General features: G+C 41.3%; 1 protein-coding gene across 1 annotated transcript in view; it reads right to left on the bottom strand.

The window, feature by feature from the left end:
• Positions 1 to 208: 208 nt before the first annotated feature.
• The window catches only part of ZNF385D (zinc finger protein 385D), a 471,339-nt gene continuing 450,440 nt past the window's right edge, over positions 209 to 21,107 (bottom strand). The window contains exons 6-8 of the mRNA XM_044295143.1: positions 20,684 to 20,862; positions 11,682 to 11,783; positions 209 to 1,479 (exon numbers count right to left, since the gene is read on the bottom strand). Of these exons, the coding sequence (XP_044151078.1) occupies positions 1,240 to 1,479; positions 11,682 to 11,783; positions 20,684 to 20,862 (521 nt within the window). The 3' untranslated portion in view covers positions 209 to 1,239. The remainder of the gene's footprint in view (positions 1,480 to 11,681; positions 11,784 to 20,683; positions 20,863 to 21,107) is intronic.

Raw genomic sequence — 21,107 nt, forward strand, 5'->3', positions numbered from 1 at the left:
CTGGGCAGATTACTTTTTGGAGAGTATTTGTACATCTCCCTTTTGCATTTCAGTTGCAGTATGTGAAACAATTTTATAAATATAGCTATATTCTCTTTAGCCAACACATCACTTTAATTAAAAAAAAAAAAAAAAAAAAAGTTTCTTTGCAGTCCCATTTCTATATCACTTGAAAATCCATGATTGTGTCTACTACATAGTATCTGTGAAAAATAATAGTGGGCTAAACACTTCAGTTCTCAAATTTCTCAATTTTAAAACAGCTAATTAACCAAATAATACGGTAGGTCACTTCTGTATGCCCTCATAATGTTTTTGACAATGTCTCTCAAGGTGGGTTTAAAATCTTTCGGCAAACATGTCGTGTTAAGTTATTCCTACTTCTACATAAATGTCATAAATACTTTTGACCAACTGAACTCCTTACCATGGGTTGCCTACTTTGCTCATATGCCTTTCAGAGTAATATTTCTTGCTTCAAATCTCAGACCCGCACAAATTTTTTTGTCAGATTTTAGTTGGGCATTGTATTGGATGTATGCTACTTCCACAACCCTACTTTTGGAAATGGTGATGTCTCATATAGCCACTGGATATTTCAAATGCACTTAATAAACTTTACAAATATGGGATCCATTTTTTTTTAAAATGCTGGAGATATTCTTATGTAATTTGAAGTACAAAAACATCTAAAATGATGGGGACCCTTGGTGATCCTAGCTGTACTAACATATTGTGATATTGTACTGAGCAGCAAGTATTTTCTTTTTGTGTCTCTTTGCTTTTAAACACCTGAAGAATTTTGGCAGATAAAATATCTTATCCCTGTGGTGAGGCAGGAAAGGTATAGGATGACCATTAATGGACAGATATTCACCAACATTGATAAACAGTGAGACATCTGCCTAAACCCTTATGAGCTAAAAAAGCTCCAAAAATCCCATAGTTAGGAGTTGTAAAGACCAATCCTTCCCATACATAGTCAGTCATATGTGCTTTCTTTTAGCAATAAAATTATACAACAAAATACATTTACATTAAGTAATGCTCTTTTTTAGGAAAATATGACCTTTTCTTGCTTGTCTCCAGCAGTTTCAACTAAGAAAAATTCTGGCTTATTTTTCTTCTAAACTAAAAATAAACACTGCATAGTTCTTTTGTTTTGTGGTTTTTTTTATTGATTTTTTTATTTTGTTTCGGAAAAAAATTATTGCAGTACAACTTATCCCTGCTTGAAGATCAATAAGGAGCAAACAAAACAGGTGTGTGGGTGGTCCGTATTGGCCCTGGAGCTGGCCGCAGAAGTGCTGAAGGAAGTGCTGAAGTCTGAAATAGCGTAGCTGCTGGCGTAGTACGGAGATTGAAGGGTGAATTCACAGCAACTGCGGCAGCTGCTGCGGCTGCTGCTGCTGCCAGAGGATTTGGTAATATCCGTGCAGTTAATGGCTTTAGACGTTGTTTAGAAAAGGCTACTTTTATCTGTGGAAAGAAATGGATATACAGTTTAACAATTTAGTATACAATAGATGCTTTAAAATATGTCCTATGACTTTTTAAGTGTTTCCTTTACAACTACTTTCATAATTGAAATCTGAAATATTATACCAAAACTGTTTATCGAAATAGCTTTTATTTGTAGAAGAAATATAGCGACACCTAAAATATCTTATGACTTTTTTTTTCTAGGCTTGGTGTTATATACTTGACTAATACCCAGGGCCGTTTCTGCCATGAGGCAAGATGGACATCTCACCTCAGACAGTCACTGATCTGCCTCTGAGGGGGGCAGCAGTTTACAGGAGCCAATGGCTACTTTTCCTGCCATCCCCATATGCCTCAGGCTACTTGGCCCCAGGCTTATCAGGCAGTATAAGGATGTAGGAGGCAACAATAACATCAATGCTATCTTAGACAGTGCAACAACGTTCTCATATCCTGAGACCCACGGGGTCGCAATGATTTCACTGCAACTGCCTGCTCCACTGCAATTGCCTGCTCCATAGCAGATGGCAGCATGAGGCTGGACTCAGGTATTTAGTATGTCTTCTTTCATTGTACTACTAGGGGCATTACAGAGACCATCATGAGTACTTGGGGTTGCTACAGAGAGGAGCCATTATGAATACTGGGTGTAATACAGAGACGGACCATCATGAATATTGGGTGAACTGCAGAGATGGACCATTATGAATACTGGATGCACTACAGAGAGGAGCCATCATGAATACTGGGGGAACTACAGAGATGGTCCATTATGAATACTGGGTGCACTACAAAGAGAGACCATTATGAATAATGGGTGCAATACAGAGACGGACCATTATGAATACTGGGGGCTCTACAAGAGGGCCATTATGAAAACTCAGTGGCACTACAGAGAAAAGCCATTATGAATACGGGGGTGCACTAAAGAGAGAGGCCTTTATGAATACCGTGGGCATTAAAGAGAGAGGCCATTTTAAATACTGGGGGCACTAGAACATGTTCTACTTTTTTGCCATGCAGAGGCATGGACCAAAATTCCATAAAAGCACTCCGTAGTTCTTCCGTGGGCTTCCACTCTGTGCCTCTGCTCCACACTGTTCTGTATTTTGAAGCATGCGGACCCATTCAAGTGAATAGTTCTGTATCCATGATACAGAGTGCCCACGGCCAGTGCCCGTATATTAAAGGCCTGCTGTCTGCGAGCCGCAATTTCTGTGCATGAGGCCTAAGGCTGCTTTTACACATACTGTGTATTTTATGTTTGCACCAGTGTATTTTTGTGATAAAGAGTAAAGATGCCAGCTCCAGATGCTAGCTGAAGGTCTAAGGGAATTATTAAAAGCTGGACACAGAATCTTTTTTGGGGGCGGGCATTTTTTTCTGGTGTTTTGACAGCATGTTCTACACAAACACTGTGCATAAAATGCCACAAAAAAGGAGCAAAAAAATCCATTGCAAAAAAGCAACTAATTGTTCCAGCATTTTTTACAGGTAACATTTGTCATGGTGTTTTGCCTGAACATATATATATATTTTTTTTTTATTGCTTCAAATGCTTTATCCAGATGTTGCGCAAATGCACGTTACAAACAATGGGGTCATTTATAAAACTGGTGTAAAATAGAACTGGCTTAGTTGCCCATAGCAACCAATCAGATTCCACCTTTCATTTTCCAAAGGAGCTATAAAAAAGGAAAGGTGAAATCTGGGCAACTAAGCCAGTTCTACTTTACACCAGTTTGATAAATTTCCCCAAATGTGTCTTTAGTTTCTAATATTTTGGCTTTTTGTGTAGTGTTATTCAAAATGCAGCATGCTCTAAATATGGTATTCTTCCTTGTATATTTCTGGTAGGCTTCTCTATAGTACATGAAAACTGCCAGAAAATAGCAAATGCAAAAAAAAGGTAAATATGTGCATTGTAGAGACATTATAGACATAACCCTCTTTGCGAGATTACTAGAGCCCATCGTTGCTCAGTAAAATGGTCTCTTTACACGGGATGACTTTTCAAATTACTAACAAATGATCAGTGGTAGAATCATTGGTGCTGGTACGGGAGTGTTTCTACAAGTCAGAGAAATATTCCTCCAAGTCAGACAAAGAGTGTCATTGATGCGTCATGTTTTAGGGCAAGTTGCATTTTAAAAGTGGCAAAAACACACCTTGTGACTTTTTTTAAGTCACTTTTCTGGTGCAAGGGAGATGATAAATCTTCCCTTAAGTTCTTTACGTGTATATATTAATTCTGAACTCTAATTCTAAGTTACATCGCAGTACATTACATTATGGTTAGTTCATTACAAGTTAGCTTAGGTGCTGTACAGAACAAGGCTTTGATACATTTTTCATGTTCTCTAAGATTAACAAACCATGTTAGGGTACAGCTACTTGAGCAAGTCGAAGAAAAGTCACAAAGCTATGGCTGCATGGCGACATTCCATATAATGTATTTAATGGTGTTGAAGTGTAGTGTTGTACGGGAAATATTGCGATGTGACAGGCTGAAAAAAAATCCACAGTCGCAGCATGTCATATGACTCATTGCAAGACCAATGAAATACATTACAAGAAATGTTGTCGTCTAGCCGTACCCTAAAAGGCAAGCGAGGAGCAGCATTATGGAGAAAAGAATTAGAGAAAGTGAAGAGAAAACACCCTAAAAAAGGTTATGGTTATGGTAAAGTTTCTAAAATAATAGGTATGCCTTAATAATTGAAATATGAATGTACATTTTTAGTAACAAATGGATATGTTACATAATAATGTATATAAATATATGTATATATTATTATTTTTCAGCCGGCATGCTGTATTTAGATAAGCGAAAATGGTTTTACAGAGAGCTTATCTCAATTTGACAGTGAAACACCCTGGAGGACAAAAATCCATTCTTGTATGCAGCATGTTTTAATAGCTGTAGTTACTTTCATGGAATGATAGAGAACATTGAAAAGATGTTCTTTAAAGATAATTTCTATCAAAGGAGTTGCTAATTTCAAGAAAAAAAAAACAAGCTTGCAAACAATTAGAGAAACTCAAGTGTGGTTTATCAAAAATGCTGTACGAAACTAAGTGGAAATGTGTTCGGCAATACTTGCTTGGATTATGTAGTAATTTAATTGAAGTAAAGATGGACACTGTATGAATTTATTCCCAGTAAAGCTACTGTGTATTAATAGATTGTCTATTTCTTTCATGTTGATGGCTTATCCTCAGAATAGGCCATTAATATCTAATCAACAATTATCCAACACCTTCGCTGATAAGCAATTTCAGAGTTGCTCTGGTGGTGGAGGTTAGCACTGGAACTACACAGCTCCGTGCATTGTCTAGTGTACGGCACTGGTTACTACAGTGCTAATCCCACTGAAGTGAATGGGAGCACCGCCGCAATTACAAGCTCTGCCCACTGCACAATGGATGGAGCTGTGTAGTTCCAGCACTGACCTACAACTAAACAGCCGATTGGCAGGGCTGGTGGTGGTGCTCCATTCAGCAACTGATGACCTAACAATAGGACAGCATTATAAAAGAAGTGAATAACCTATTTAAAGTCTACGAATGATGATTTAATATACTTAAAGGGACACTGACAGGACGTTAGAGCATATAAAGTGACATATATTCTTCTATTGGTCTTAATATGCTTAATTAAACTATACCATTGTCACCCCTGGCTGCCTTTCCTTTACTTATAAAAAGTGTTTTTATCAATATGCAAATTACCTTACTTTGTGCCCAAGGAGGTGTCCCTCATTCAGTTGTGTGCCCAGCCACACCCCAACTGCCGTCTCCTAGTGCCTAGTGGGTTTTTTTTTCTCTTGGCGCAGTGATTTCCCGAACATGCCCAGTACTATCTTCTACTAGAGCTGGAGGGTGCCGGGGACCTTATCCGACGCAGGCAAGGAGCGACAAGATAAAGTTGATGCCAGGAAGATACCGTAGTACTGGGCATGTGCGGGATTTCACTGCGTCGGGAGAAACAAAAGCCGCCCAGTGCAGTGAATACTAATGAGCTGGGCGGCACTAGGAGACGGCAGTTGGGGCGCGGCTGAATGAGGGACAGCCCCTTGGGCACAAAGTAAGGTAATTTGCATATTGATAAAACACTTTTTATAAGTGAAGGAAAGGCAGCGAGGGTTGATAATGGTATATTTTAATTAAGCATATTAAGACCAATAGAAGAATATATGTCACTTTATATGCTCTAACGGCATGTCAGTGTCCCTTCAAAGAGAACCTGTCACCTCTGCTGATAAATCTATTTTAGTAACTACTTGCAGTTCCCAGTTAATAATTTTAGAGAATTTATTTTCAATACTCTATTGTGCCGTATCTTTATTATTACTATTATAAATTCATGAATGAAATGTCATCAGTTTGCAATAAAGGTACAATTGGGTGTTTCCAGTAAAGGGTGTGTTCCTGCACAGTCTGACACTGATAGAACTGATTGGAAGTTTCAGATTATGTGGGAGCATACCCCCAACTGTGCCGCCCCCTCCTTGGCTTGGTCCTGCTTCTCATGTGTCCAGCGGTACACTGCCTGGTTATTCAAGTTACTTGGCGTCCCTCCTATTCATTCATTTGTTAGTTCACTTATCCCCCCCACCTCTATCACTGCTACAACTCTGCTACACTGAACTTGCCACTGCTACCACTTTGCTACAATTGGCTTTCCACTATTACACCCCTACTACATTCAAGTCTACTACAAGGCCCCAACAACTGCTACTTCTCTACTACATCAAGTGTGTTAAAGCTTCATCGCTGCACATACACATCTCGGCATCATCCAGATACATCTACAGCTCTACTACATCTACTGTTCAGCTACACATGCAGATATGCTACATCTCCATCTGTGCTGCATCTGTGCCCCTGACCTGCTGCACCAGTACCACCTGTCTATGCAGACCTGCTCACCTTGACTAGTGGCTTAGCAGATTCAGGTCACCAGGTGAGATATAAAACATTCCTAAACGTACAGTGGGATTAGTAGGTCCACAGGTTGTTTGCTGTATTGCAGCTTAACCCCATTCACTTCAATAGTGTTAAGCGGCAATACTAGACACAACCTATGGACAGATGTGATGTTGTAGTTAGTATCCTACACCTATATTCTCTCTTGATTACCATCTTTTTTTCCTTATCCATCACTGCTGGCACCCAAAGGTTACACACTCTCTTTAAACCCCTGAGGATTTGTTTAACCTCCTCCCTTTTTCTTTCTATTTATTTGTAGCTAGTAAATAGCAGCCATGTTTTTTAAAGGGATTCTGTCACCAGGTTTGGGGCTATAGAGCTGCGGACATGCACAGCTAGATTGCCACTAGCATGTCCGCAATATATGTGTCCTATAGGGCTGTGTGGTTTTAAATTCTTTAAAAAAGGATTTTATAGATATGTAAATGAGTGCTGAATGTGTCCAAGGGGCTGTACAAATCTAAATAGTGCCCAGCCGTACCCAGCCACGCCTGCCTGTGAAGGAGCCCAGCACCGCCTATGTCTCCTCCTTTCTTTAACAATAGATAGCCGTAATCTTGCGATGCGCGAGCTCGCGCATGCGCAGTGCCGGTATAGTGTTCCTTCCCTGTGCTGGTATCAGCCTCAGGGAAAGAACTGCGCATGCGCGAGCTCGCGCATCGCGAGATTACGGCTATCTATCGTTGATGAAAGGAGGAGACATAGGCGGTGCTGGGCTCCTTCACAGGCGGGCGTGGCTGGGCACAAGTAAGATTCGTACAGCCCCTTGGACACATTCAACACTCATTTACATATCTATAAAATCCTTTTTTTTTTATTAAAACCACACAGCCCTATAGGACACATATATTTCGGACATGCTAGCGGCGATCTAGCCGTGCATGTCCGCAGCTCTATAGCCCCAAACCTGGTGACAGAATCCGTTTAAATCCTTTAACAGTAACCAAATTTTGCTGATGACAAATGTATCAAGTATTACATGTTTTGTGCTACACTATGTATTTAGTAATGAAGATTTTTCAAAACAGATGCAATGGAAAAGTTGGGGAGTTGCCCATAGTTACAGATACCTCTTTAATTTTTAATTAAAATTAAATTTAAAAGGACATTTGAAAATGAGACCTGGAATCTGACTAGCTGCCAGGGGCAAATGTTACACATCAGTTTATCATATATAACATTTTAAGAGTAAATAAACTTTTATTTAACTTTTTTTTAATGCCTCAAATGCCCAAAAATCATTTTTTATTTACTTCTTTAACAGATTTTGTCTTTTTACCAAAGAAATGTATGCCTAAAGTCCTGATTTCTACCGCCTTTAAAGTCAATATATTCGCACATCACTAACTTATCAGCAGTGTACAGAGTATGGATTCCCTTCATTTTAGCAATAAGGCCGCAGAGAATGGTGTTTGGGCAGGAGCACACACTCCTGCCTGTGCCCACTCTGCTTAGCTAATCCTGGTATAGCACATCTTTGCAGGGTACTGATGTGCATTGCCAGCATTTCGCCAGGCCGAGTGCTCCTGCCCATACACCATTCTCTGCAGGCCCCATTGCTACAGTGCAAGGAATCCAAACTCCATACACCGCTAAGAAGTCAGGGATGTGAGACTAAAGTGAATTTAAAGTGCGGTTGAAATCAGGACTTTGCCAATTTCTTTAGTAAAAATGCAAAATCTCTTAATAAAGTATATTAGAATTTAAAAAGAAAAAGTACAAACCGGATTCCAAAATAGTTGGGACACTAAACAAATTGTGAATAAAAACTGAATGCAATGATGTGGAGATGCCAAATGTCAATATTTAATTTGTAATAGAACATAGATGACAGATCAAACGTTTAATCTGAGTAAATGTATCATTTGTCAATGTATCAATGTCAACAAATCCCCAAAAAGTTGGGACAAGTAGCAATAAGAGGCTGGAACAAGTAAATTTGAGCATAATGAAGAGCTGGAATACCAATTAACACTAATTAGGTCAATTGGCAACATGATTGGGTATAAAAAGAGCTTCTTAGAGTGGCAGTGTCTCTCAGAAGCCAAGATGGGTAGAGGATCACCAATTCCCACAATGTTGCGCAGAAAGATAGTGGAGCAATATTAGAAAGGTGTTACCCAGCGAAAAATTACAAAGACTTTGCATCTATCATCATCAACTGTGCATAACATCATCCGAAGATTCAGAGAATCTGGAACAATCTCTGTGCGTAAGGGTCAAGGCCGTAAAACCATACTGGATGCCCGTGATCTCCGGGCCCTTATATGACACTGCGCCACAAACAGGAATGCTACTGTAAAGGAAATCACAGAATGGGCTCAGGAATACTTCCAGAAACCATTGTCAGTGAACACAATCCACCGTGCCATCCGCCGTTGCCAGCTGAAACTCTACAGTGCAAAGAAGAAGCCATTTCTAAGCAAGATCCACAAGCTCAGGCGTTTTCACTGGGCCAGGGATCATTTAAAATGCAGTGTGGCAAAATGGTCAGACGAGTCACAATTCGAAGTTCTTTTTGGAAATCTGGGACGCCATGTCATCCGGACCAAAGAGGACAAGGACAACCCAAGTTGTTATCAGTTCAGAAGCCTTCATCTCTGATGGTATGGGGTTGCATGAGTTCGTGTGGCATCGGCAGCTTGCATGTCTGGAAAGGCACCATCAATGCAGAAAAATATATTTCTAGGTTCTAGAACAACATATGCTCCCATCAGACGTCATCTCTTTCAGGGAAGACCCTGCATTTTTCAACAAGATAATGCCAGACCACATTCTGCATCAAACACAACATCATGGCTGCGTAAGAGAAGGATCCGGGTACTGAAATGGCCAGTCTACAGTCCAGATCTTTCACCTATAGAGAACATTTGGCGCATCATAAAGAGGAAGGTGCAACAAAGAAGGCCCAAGACGATTGAACAGTTAAAGGGCTGTATTAGACAAGAATGGTAGGGCATTCCTATTTCTAAACTTGAGAAACTGGTCTCCTCGGCCCCCAGACGTCTGTTGAGTGTTGTAAGAAGAAGGGGAGATGCCACACAGTGGTAAAAATGGCCTTGTCCCAACTTTTTGGGGATTTGTTGACACCATGAAATTCTGATTCAACATATTTTTCCCTTAAAATGGTATATTTTCTCAGTTTAAACTTTTGTTCCGTGATTTATGTTCTATCCTGAATAAAATATTAGAAGTTGGCACCTCCACATCATTGCATTCAGTTTTTATTCACGATTTGCATAGTGTCCCAACTTTTTTGGAATCCAGTTTGTATATCAGAAAAAAAAATAGGACATTTGGGGCTTTAAAAAAAATAAAACAAGTTGAATAAAAGTTTTGTTACTCTTTAAACTTTGCATACAACGAAACTGAGGACCTGTCACTACTCCAAACATTTCTGTGCTACCACATACTTTGATTCCCCATGAAATTACTATTCTGGGGCATTTTTTCAGGTCTCCTAAATATTAATGAATACATTGACAACTTGGTGTTACTATTGCAGTTGTGAAATTAAGGTGACTCTACATAGTCTGGCACTGTCAGCACTCATTGGACTGTGTCTAAATATGCAGAGTTCTAAGAAAGATGGTCTATAATTGTTAGTTCATGAAAAAAAAAAGAAGCATTTATTAAAACAAATGTGAGCTGAAACAGATCAATATGGAATGCATTATAGTTCATAAGCTTAATTATCTTCCTTTCAAAGCCACAGACCTCCTGTATTCCATGAATGGCAGCAGGGCATAGTCTGCAAAGCATATCTACAGTACACTTTCAGATAACATTTTAGAATAAGCTGCCATGTACGTGTACACGAGTAATAGCTGTAAGTAATGTGATATATTACAATATTTTTTTATATATAGCTATAATGTCAGGCTGCCAAGATTTGCTTTTCTCCATGCAAATCTAGTCAGCCTGACATTATGGCAGTGAACAAGGTCTAGGATAGACCGAAACATTGGCCAGTGGCTCCCTCTTAATTTTTGGATGGAATAAGAAATAATAAAAAACTGCTGCAAACTTCAATTTGAGTGCCGTGGTTTACTCTATTTGATTTTGCAAAAGCATTTACCACTGAGCACTATCCACAACGACCAGGAGTGCCGACCAATTCACTTTTACTCCAACTTATCATTGTTTCCTATTCTGACAGAGTGAAGAGGGTGTAGTTAAAGGGAGTCAGACAGACACAATCACAGGAGATCATATCAGATTCAGTCAGTATCAAAAGCAAGGTCAAAAACTAGCAAAGGGTCATTAATCCAGAAATACAGAGAACTAGTACAATGAAGCTTGTGAGGCATTAAGACTAAACACAGACAACTGTGGTCAGCAGCTGCCTGTTTAAAAAACCTGCCCTCAGGAAGCATGTGATGTCAGCAAGGAGCCCAATTGGCTCAGCATCTTTGCTCCTTGATAGATCAACCAGTACCACGGTCAGTGGCACCATCATAGTGCAGGTGGACTTTCCACAGGAGGGCAGATGGGTAAGTGCATGCCATTATTCTTCAAAAATATCACTGTATCTAATGTATGACAGATCACTGCCTAGACTGGAATGACCTATCTTTGTATGCGCTTGTAGAAAAGTTCAATGTTAACATTTTTCTTCATTTTTTTTTTGTGTGTGTGCAATTAAATATAATTACATCATTTTTTTTCACAATCATTCTATTACATACTTGGGCTTATACTAATAGTATAATTAAGCTGAGAATCACATTATTGTGAATTCAATTAAATAACTCATAAGTACCAATCACATAATATATAGGTACAGTAGAGATAAATTTACTGTCAAATTTGATTCAGTCCGGATACATTTGTTAAAGTTGTGTATGACACTCTGAGGTCTCCTAATACTGTTTCCAAACTCTTTCAAGATCTTTAACACCAAGCCTGCATTAGTAATGTCAAAGTGACAGTGACAAATATGGTTATAGGCAAACGGATAGTAGCCAGAAGTAACAAATAGTCTGTTTAAAAATACACTGTCTAAAGATTATCCATTTTTGGCGGCAGATGCCTTTTTCTCTTTCTTCTGAACTGTAAAATGGTGGCTACCTGATTCATAAGGGACAAAGCCCAAAAGTTTTTAATTTGTCAAAATTCAAATTTTTAGGGGAAATTCTTACATTTGATTTATGCAGAATTGATATGTTTATCTACCACATATATGTAGGGCTCAGTTTTTAACTTACCCCAAGTGGAGAGGCTGTTTTCTGGACTTTATTGTAAGGGCTATATTTAGGTTTGGGTGGTTTTCCAGCTGCTTTGTCTTTGTGCCTTCGACTACTTATGTGCTAAAGCAAATAAAGCGAAAAAAGAAACTGTTTGAAATACCATCACAACACCTATAAACATGTTACCATATATATTTTTTTATTAATTTTTGTTATATAGGAAGGGAATTTATTAGGCCTTGCATTCCAGAATTCTGGTATCAAAAAGTCTCAATATAAGTCTTTTTATTCTATTCCAGATGGTGAGAAAGTGGGTGTGGTTCCCCGTTGAACTGCTTTAAGCCAGGCTTACTAACTGAGACATTTCACAAGTCTGAAACACAGTGTAGAAAGTAAAGTAGCATCTCAAGACAGAGAACATGGTTTGGTTCCGCATCCAATTTGCATTTTCACTTCAATGGGGCCACAAATGATGAGAACAACACTCAATGTCCTGTCTGCATTGGTTGCTCCGTTCCACAGTCCCGCAAAAATGATAGATCATGTCCTATTCTTGTCCACTTTGCAGACAAGAATAGGCATTTCTATAACGGACCGCCCGTTCCGTTCCACAAATTGCGGAAGGCACGCTGAAATTGCGGAAGGCACATGGACGGCATCAGTGTTTTGCAGATTCGCAATTTGCGGACCACTAAACACTGCATGTTCATGTACATGAGCCCTTAGACTCAAAGATACCCAAAATGTAGCAAATATCATGGGTGAGTTGATAACGTTGGCCCTAATGACATCAACACTGACTTGTGCAAAAACATACTTCTCATAATTCATCAATTTACATGTTTAGTATTATTGTTTACTTTTATTTCAAATGTTTGTTACTGTACCTTTTTGTGACAAAGATAGATATGATTGATACTTTGATGTTTAAATCATTACTTTAAAATGCATTAATACATTTAAAAGGAAAATGAAAAGACAAAGTAAAAACAGGATTCATTAATATTAATTTTTTTGTGACAATACATGAAGTGCCAATATAAAATGAGAATGGGAAAAGTAAATAAAGACAAAGTTTCTAATATGCTTTAAATTCACTATATTCACATATCGCTGACTTCTTAGTGGTGTACAGAATATGGATTATTTGTAATTGTAGCAGCGGGGGCGTAGTGAACAGTATATGGGGAGGTCCACATATAGCTGCTCCTGTCTGTGCCACTCTGCGAATCCTTGCATTGAGTATCAATGTGCTATGACCACCAGAGGTCACGTTATGGGGGACAGTTAACAGTGTGTATGGGGGACAGTGTGTAACTGTTGGGGTATAAAGGGCTACTAGAGATTTCCGTGGAAAAAACGAGGGCATTGAATGTTCTCTTGGGCACTCTTGGAGCAAATCCAATAAACACACACATATATGCACATATATGCAGCTCATATATTCTTAATAAATTTACACTATTAACTATTTGGAATTCTTTCAAGCTGTCAATATTGGAAGCTGCAACTTAATATAATAATTATTAATATGAAACTCCTTTCAGAAGCATAGTATATAATCATTAATATTCTAAAAGGAATTGTCTGAGGGAGAGATATATTTCCCCTAGAGGCACACTACGGTCTACTCTTTTCCTTTTGATGTGCTGCATCTTATAAGATAACAGTATTTGCAGCTGTTGTACGCAGGGATTGACAGCACTTGTCCCCTCTCTGTTCCTTCTCACTTGTTTTTTAAAACACAGCTTGATCCATGAACTTTTCCCACAATCTACAAAGCTGACATCAATCGCAAATCTCTGAATTCATTCTATGATTACTTTCAGCTGAAACTGTTTCTTGGTGTTAATACAATTTTTAAGGCATTTTCTTCAGTATTAAAAGTTCCCTTAACTAAAAAACAATCCCAGATCTGATCTTCTGATCTACTGAAGTCACATTCAGTTGTTTGCAGATAATTATTCCTATAGAGTATGTTGGTGCACTTTTCAGCATACTTGAACAAAGTTACCAGTTTACGCTGGCTAATCTACAAAGAGGGGGAAATTTATCATAACATTTTAAGTCAGTTTTGCTTGTATCTGCAAAGTACTTTGTGCCAAATTATTTTAAAATGTTGCCTGCTTTTGTTAAATTTCGCACATCTTTAAACCTAACACTTTTTCTTGAAATACTACAGTGTAAATAATTAACATAGCTAACCTCACCCACTCTGCCATCTACCTTTTAAAACGAGAGTGATTGGTGTAATAATGGAAAAATTCTCAACATTATTGCACAAGTAAGCATAAAAGGTCTATTTTGCAACTTTTTCAAGCTAGAATTCTGACGTACAGGGCAAGATACATTTCTCCCATTGTTTTTCTTATAAAAAATCCAATATTGTACTTCAGGATTAGAGATGAGTGAATTTGTCAAAAATTTGATTCTGTCGGTTTGCCAAATTTTCCAAAAAGATTTATTTAGATCCAAATTTATTAGTGGTGAACAGCTATTTCCTGGCTGTAGAGAGCCTGCATAATGGTGTAGAACACTGTGCCTTGCAGTTACACGCATAGGGAGTCTTCTGTGGTAGTGAAACAATACTGTGAGTCAGTATGACACGCACATGATAGAAGTCGCTCTTAGAATCACTGCACACTTCACTTATTTGGGCAGTTGTACGTGGCCAAAACTGACCAAATAACTCAAATGTGAACTGACAGGTTGATGATAGCGCCAGGTATAAATAACCGTGCATTGGCCCAAGATCCTACTGTAGCACTACTGTAGCATGAAAGAGCGCATTACTTTTATAATATCGTCAGCTGATTCCACATAGATGTCTACAGAACCTGCTCTATTAAATGCTTATACAAGTAGAGCCCCCTGACAGAGTGGAGAGGGTTTCAGCAGTAAGTGTGTGTTGATGTCACTGATTATTTTGCCCTTCCTCTAATCTATCAAAACAATAACCACCCAAACAATGGATCCTCTTTGTTGAGCATCCGCCTTCACTCGGTCAGCATTTGGACAGTAATCCATCAGTATTGCTAAATTCCCCCAAAAAACAGGAGTGGATCCAAAACAGAGATAGCACGCGAATGGAATATTTGCATGTCTTCTGTGTTTTGTACCCACTCCTGCTTTTGGCTACCAAATCATAAGCCAGTTCTGATGAGACCCATATAGGTCTTACAGATGCTATACAGACAGGATCAGTTATGCATCTAATTTTTTCTTCCTTCTGACAAATCAGAAGGTTCAAATAAATGATTATGTAGAACAGGCCAAAAAGTCAAAATAGTGGCCCAGTCATGGAGTGGGGAGAACAGCTTGGGAAGTCCACAGAGTGTACCAATGACATAGTGGTGAGGTGATAGCAGCAGCATGAGTAGACCACAGAGTTGCTCTTTTACATAGTGTTGAGGTGGCAGCAGAAGAAGAAAGCCACAGAGTGGCACAGTGACATAGTTTTGAGTTAGCAGCAGCATGAGGAGGCCACAGACTGTCCCAGTGACACAGTGTTGAGTTAGCAGCAGCATGAGGAGGCTACAGACTGGCCCAGTGACATAGTGTTGAGTTAGCAGCAGCATGAGGAGACCACAGAGTGGCTCATTTACATAGTGTTGAGGTGGCAGCAGCATTAGGATCCACAAAGTGGCCCAGTGACATAGTTTTGAGTTAGCAGCAGCATAAGGAGGCCACATACTGGCCCAGTGACACAGTGTTGAGTTAGCAGCAGCATGAGGAGACCACAGAGTGGCCCATTGACTTAGTGTTGAGTTAGAAGCAGCATGAGGAGAACACAAAGTGGCACAAAGACATAGTGTGGAGGTGGCAGCAGCAGCATGAGGAGGCCACAGACTGGCAAGGTAACATAGTGTGGAGGTGGTATCAGCAGCAGCATGAGGAGATCACAGAGTGGAGCAATGACAGAGTGTGGAGGTGGCAGCAGCAAAATGAGGAGACCACAGTGTGGCCCACAGACAGAGTTATAAGTTGGCAGCAGCACGAGGAGACCACAGAGTGGCCCAGAAACAGAGTTGTGAGTTGGCAGCAGCATGAGAAGACCACAGAGTGGCACAATAAAATAGTGTTGAGGTGGTAACAGCAGTATGAGGAGATGTGAGTGGTATGGTGGCAATAGTGACAGAGTGGGGAGGTGGGTGGCAATAAAAGTACCCACTAATGATGGTGGGTATAAGAAGGATCAGTTTCCATCAGATGTGTGGCATCAGGCGGATGGCAGCATCAGAATAGTAGCTGAGGCAAGTAGCCAGAAGAAACCGATCTCTTTTGTCAAGTTTTGGGTGAGGCAACATGGATAATCTAATCTGATGCATCAGGCATTGGTGGGTGGAAATCCTGGCTGATCAACGCTTGAATTATCTTAACAAAGGTCAGTCGTTTCACATTTTGGGTGGACAGGCATGTTCTCCTTGGGGTAACTATGGCCCCCTGCCGCACTAAACACCCGCTCTGATGCCACTCTACTGGCCAGGCAGGACAGCTTTTCCAGAGCAAACACGGCCAGTTGCGGCCACAAATCAAGTTTGACTGCCCAGTAGTCCAGCGGATCTTCAATGTGGGGTGACAGACTACTGTTCAAGTATGCCACCACCTGCTGGTTCAGGTTCTGCTCCATATCTAGCTGCTGCTGCTGGTGAGTAGTTTATTCACTAGGCGGGTGAAGAAAGCTGCTCATCAGCAGCTCTAGAATCAAGTTGCTGCTTATGGAGCTGGTACTGCTCCTACCCCCCTACCATGACACAGCAGCTATGGCAGTGGAACGTAAGCACAGAGGGCCCCCCGGTCAGACCTGTGAGAGGATGGACAATGGCGCAGATAGGCAGCGGCCAACTGACTACATAAAATGTCACGATAGTAGTTCAGTTTGTCCTCTCTCTCAGTGGATGTAAAACAGGCCCTTATTTTGGACCGGTAGCAAGGGTCTAACATGATGGAGATCCAGTAGTCATCCATCTGACGAAAGGTGGCAATTCGGCTGCCAATACGCAAGCAACTGAGCATGCATTGGGCCATTTGCGCAAGTGACTCGGAGGGACTCCCTGCCTCCATCTCCACTGCATACTGCCACAGTGTGTCAGGGTCCTCTGCCTCTTCTTCCTCATCTCCCTCTTGCTACTCCAGCTGCTCCTGCTCCTCCTCTCCTGTCACCTGTCTAGAAAAGACAACCATTTTGTTACACATTGCTTGTGCTCCAATGTCCTCCTCCTCCTCCAGGTCAGCCCCCACAGAGCTCATGTGGCCATGAGATGTAGGAGCTACATCTCCAGACCCCTGACCAGCCAGATTTATTAGCATCTTTTCTAGGACATGATTCAGTGAAATGACATTGACAAATAAATGACGACTGACGACTGACAAATAAAAAGGCCTCCTCGAAGGGCATGAGCAAACTGCAGGTGTCATGCATAAGCTGCCACTGGCTAACATCAAAGTTACACAGGGGAGTACATCTGTACGCCTGTATCATCAATAATCATCGTTCATGGCCTTTCTTTATTTGTATAGCCATTCCAACTGGTAGAAACGTTACATATCAGCCTATGTTGAGGCATGCCGTTCTGCCGCTGCAGCTCAAGGAGGGTGTGCTTGGCGGTGTACGAGTGGCTGAAGTGCATGCAAAGTTTCCTGGCCATTTTTAGGATGTCTTTCAGATGGGTGGAAGACTTCAGGAAACGATTGACAACCAGATTGAACACGTGCGCCATGCTGGGCACATGGCTCATCCCTCCTTGACTCATCACTGACACCATGTTCAGCCCATTGTCGGTCACCATGGTACCAATTTTGAGTTTGAGGCGGATAAAGCCATAATTCTATTTCTTGATGAAGGACGCGGTGCAGTTTCTCCCCTGTGTGACTCCATTCTCCCAGGCAAACTAGGTGCAGAACAGTGTGACACTGCTGTGCCCTGCACATATGGTATGCTTGTGGGGCACTGTGAATTGTTCCTGCAGTGGAGACTAAGGACACGGTGGAGAATAAGGAGGCAGAGGTGGATATTGTCCCAGGAGCAACGCCGTGAAAACATGGAGGTGGAAGCGGCGTCACCTGGCCAAGTTGCTGGTTTTGCTGGGCAGGAACCACATCTACCCAGTGGGCCATAAAGGACATATATTGTCCTTGACCATAGTTACAGCTCCATACGTCGGCGCTGTCGTGCTCTTTGGCAGACAACAGGCTCAAGGACTGGCCCGCCTTCTGTTCTACACATTTGTGCAAGGCTGGTACTACATTTTTGGCAAAAAAAAAAGACGGCTTTGGACTTTCCACCTCGACTCTGTACAAGCCATCAGTTCTCTGAAAGGTACAGAGTCCACCATTTGGAAAGGGACTGCAGCACCAGCAACTTGGCCAGGAGCATGCTCAGCTTCTGCGCCATTGTATGAGTGCATGCATACTTTTGTCTCTTGGAAATCAGTTTGGTGATCGATTGCTGACTGAATGACTAATGAGGAGTAGGAGGGTGAGGAGCAGGAGCATCAGGACCGGTAGAAGATGGGAAGGACTGCTCCCTTTAGCTGAGTTGGTGGAGCCTTGACTGCCTGAAATCGGGTGCGTGTAGCAGTTGCTGCAGCAGGCTGGACTACCACATTGGAGCCATGGTTCTCCCAGGCTACTTTATTGTGACGCTGCATATGTTGACGCATGGCCATGGCCACGCTTAACCTTCTGCCCACAGAATCGGCAAATTGCCATGTTCACCTCCTCCGACGGCTTAACAAAAAACTGCCACACCGCTGAGTAGGTGATTGTAACCCCAACACTCCACACTAACTGACTTCTACAGCTGAACCCCTGCACCACTACTTTCCGGACAGGTAGGCTCCAGCGAAGCGGATGGTCTACCCCGGACACGTTTGCTCCTGACCTCCCACCACTGCCACCCTGCTGACTCCCAGCCATGCTACCCACTTGCTGGCTCCACCACTGCCCACGCACAATCTGCCACCCTCTTGTCCAGATGATGACAAATCCCCTTGGCATTCGACTCCCAATTGCGAGCGGCTACATCATCATCAAGTACTGTCTGCACGTCACTGATGTCCTCCTCAATGGTCTCTGACCCAGGAGCCTCACCGCTCGTAACACCAGCTCCCACGCCACTCTCCCCATCACTACTTGCCCACCTCCAGATACTGACTGGGCAGTAGCTGCTGACTGTCCTCTAGTAGCCCATCCTCGCTGTATAGTTGAGCTGAGCCCACAGCATATAATACTTCTGTGGCTGAGGGAAGAGAAAAAAACAGAGGCAGGTTGAGGGCAGGGGAGAGCACAGGGACTGCTCCCGGGCCATGCCAGCTAAGGCTTGTGTCTGATGAACCCACCAACTCTGTGCTGGGGGTGTCTGATGTCACTTGGAACAAAGTGGATAACCGAGTCAACCATTCATGAACTGGGTTGGTGGTCAAGACACGACCGCTAGATGACACCGGGAGCTCATGCCTCTCGAAGTGACCCCTGCTGCCACACTTCCTTACTCTGCAGTGAACTGTGCCTGCATCAGAAACATTTAGGCCTCTGCCGCTCCTCTGTGCAGGGCCTGTCACTTCTCTGTCTGACACACTGTTAGATCAAATAAATAAATAAAAATGTAATTAATACACCCCAAAAAAGGCTATAATTTTCACGGCTAATAAGTCCCTTTTTTGTCCACTAATACACCCCAAAAAAGGCTTTAGAATATATAACTACACCGCACAAGGCTAATAAAATACAGAAATATTTCCTATTACACACTGTTAATGGCTGTATCACACAGCACTTGCACCCCAATAAAAAGAACGGTTTGCTGAAATTAGAGGTATCGTCTATTGTAAACCTGAAAGCAGCCGTATAATGGCAATTTGGATCCCCAGTCAGTGCAGCAAGGTGTAATAGGATTGTCCCTATTGGACCCTATTCTCCTTGTATAGTGTGGAATATTTCCTCCCTATCCTTTCCCTACACTTCTAATGATCTTTCCCTGAACTTCTATTCAGCAAAATAAACGTTTTCAAGTCTTTCCTAGCACTGTCCCTAGTGCCTGCTAACGTATCTCCCAGCATTAAGTACACTGGAAAATGACTGAATCCAAAATGGCTGAGGCTATTTATAGGGCTGTGATATCACAGGGCTGGCTGCTGATTGGCTGCATGCCTGGCATTGAGGGTGATCCCTCATTCCCAGAGTTCTTTGCTCCATGTCCTAACATGTGCAGCAGCCATTTTAGGAAAAAAAATTGATTTGTTACCATGAAGCGTGAGGAAATTAGAATTCGATGCGAATCGAATTTTTCATCTATTTCGAATCGCTCATCTCTATTCAGGATCAAAGGTTTAATAGTATCATGGGAACTTAATTAAGTTAACCTAACTTTAGTTTACAAAAATATTGGTAATATGACAGAAAGGAATGGAGAAGGCATGAGTTGGATACTGCCATGGCCCTTTTGCCTTTGGGTGTTCATGTGAAATTTTGATTGGTATTGCTCTGACATAGGAGATTAGGAAAAGCATTTTGGCTACAGTTCCATCTAAGTATTGGAAATTAAGCATGTTTAAATGTAGAATACAAAGCTTGTCACTTAACACGTTAATGATACAGTTGTAGCAAACTTTAAAGCAGTTGTCTCACTTCAGCAGATGACATTTATCATGTAGAGATAGTTAATACAAGGCAGTTCCTAATGTATTGTGATTGTCCATATTGTCTCCTTTGCTGGCTTGATTTATTTTTCCATCACATTATACACTGCTCATTTCCATTGTTACTACCACTCTACAATCCAGCAGAGGTGGTCGTGCTTGCACGCTATAGGAAAAGGCCCTGGTCTCTCTGGAGGCAGGGACTGCAGAAGTGTGCATATGCCAGGGTTTTTCCTATAGTGTGCAAGCATGACCACCACTGCTGGATTGCAGGGTGGTTGTAACCATGGAAACAAGCTGTGTATAAGGTGATGGAAAAATGTATCCAGCCAGAAAAGGGAGCAATATGGATAATAACATTAGTATTCTATAAGCCATTACCTGTTTTAGCTGTGTCTCGGAGTTAACATGGACATCACATATTTCACAGTGAAATGTTTTATTCTGAAGACCAGTATTTCCCTTGGTTAAAGGCACTCTGCCCTTTACGCCTGCCCGAGGAAATGCTTTAATAGTTCCACTTCCATTGCGGGCCTCTACCATTGTTTTGTGCTTTGTACCTACAGGTTTTGAAAGAAAGAAAAAAATGTCAGAGCTGTCACAACAATTTGTATAAAGACAACAAATTTTATCATAGGTTTACAGGGCATATCTAAAGGAAAATGAGTTAATTGTTAAAATGTCATCTGTATCTGATGAACCAAATTTCTCATTTTATAGCATATCCAAGTCATTTATAAGTGTCATTTTAGGAAAGATTTATACAGTTTAGGGCATTTTAATTTTTTGGGTCAAAGACAAAAGT

Source organism: Bufo gargarizans, chromosome 5 (genome assembly GCF_014858855.1).
Source record: "Bufo gargarizans isolate SCDJY-AF-19 chromosome 5, ASM1485885v1, whole genome shotgun sequence".
Taxonomy (NCBI): Eukaryota; Metazoa; Chordata; class Amphibia; order Anura; family Bufonidae; genus Bufo; species Bufo gargarizans.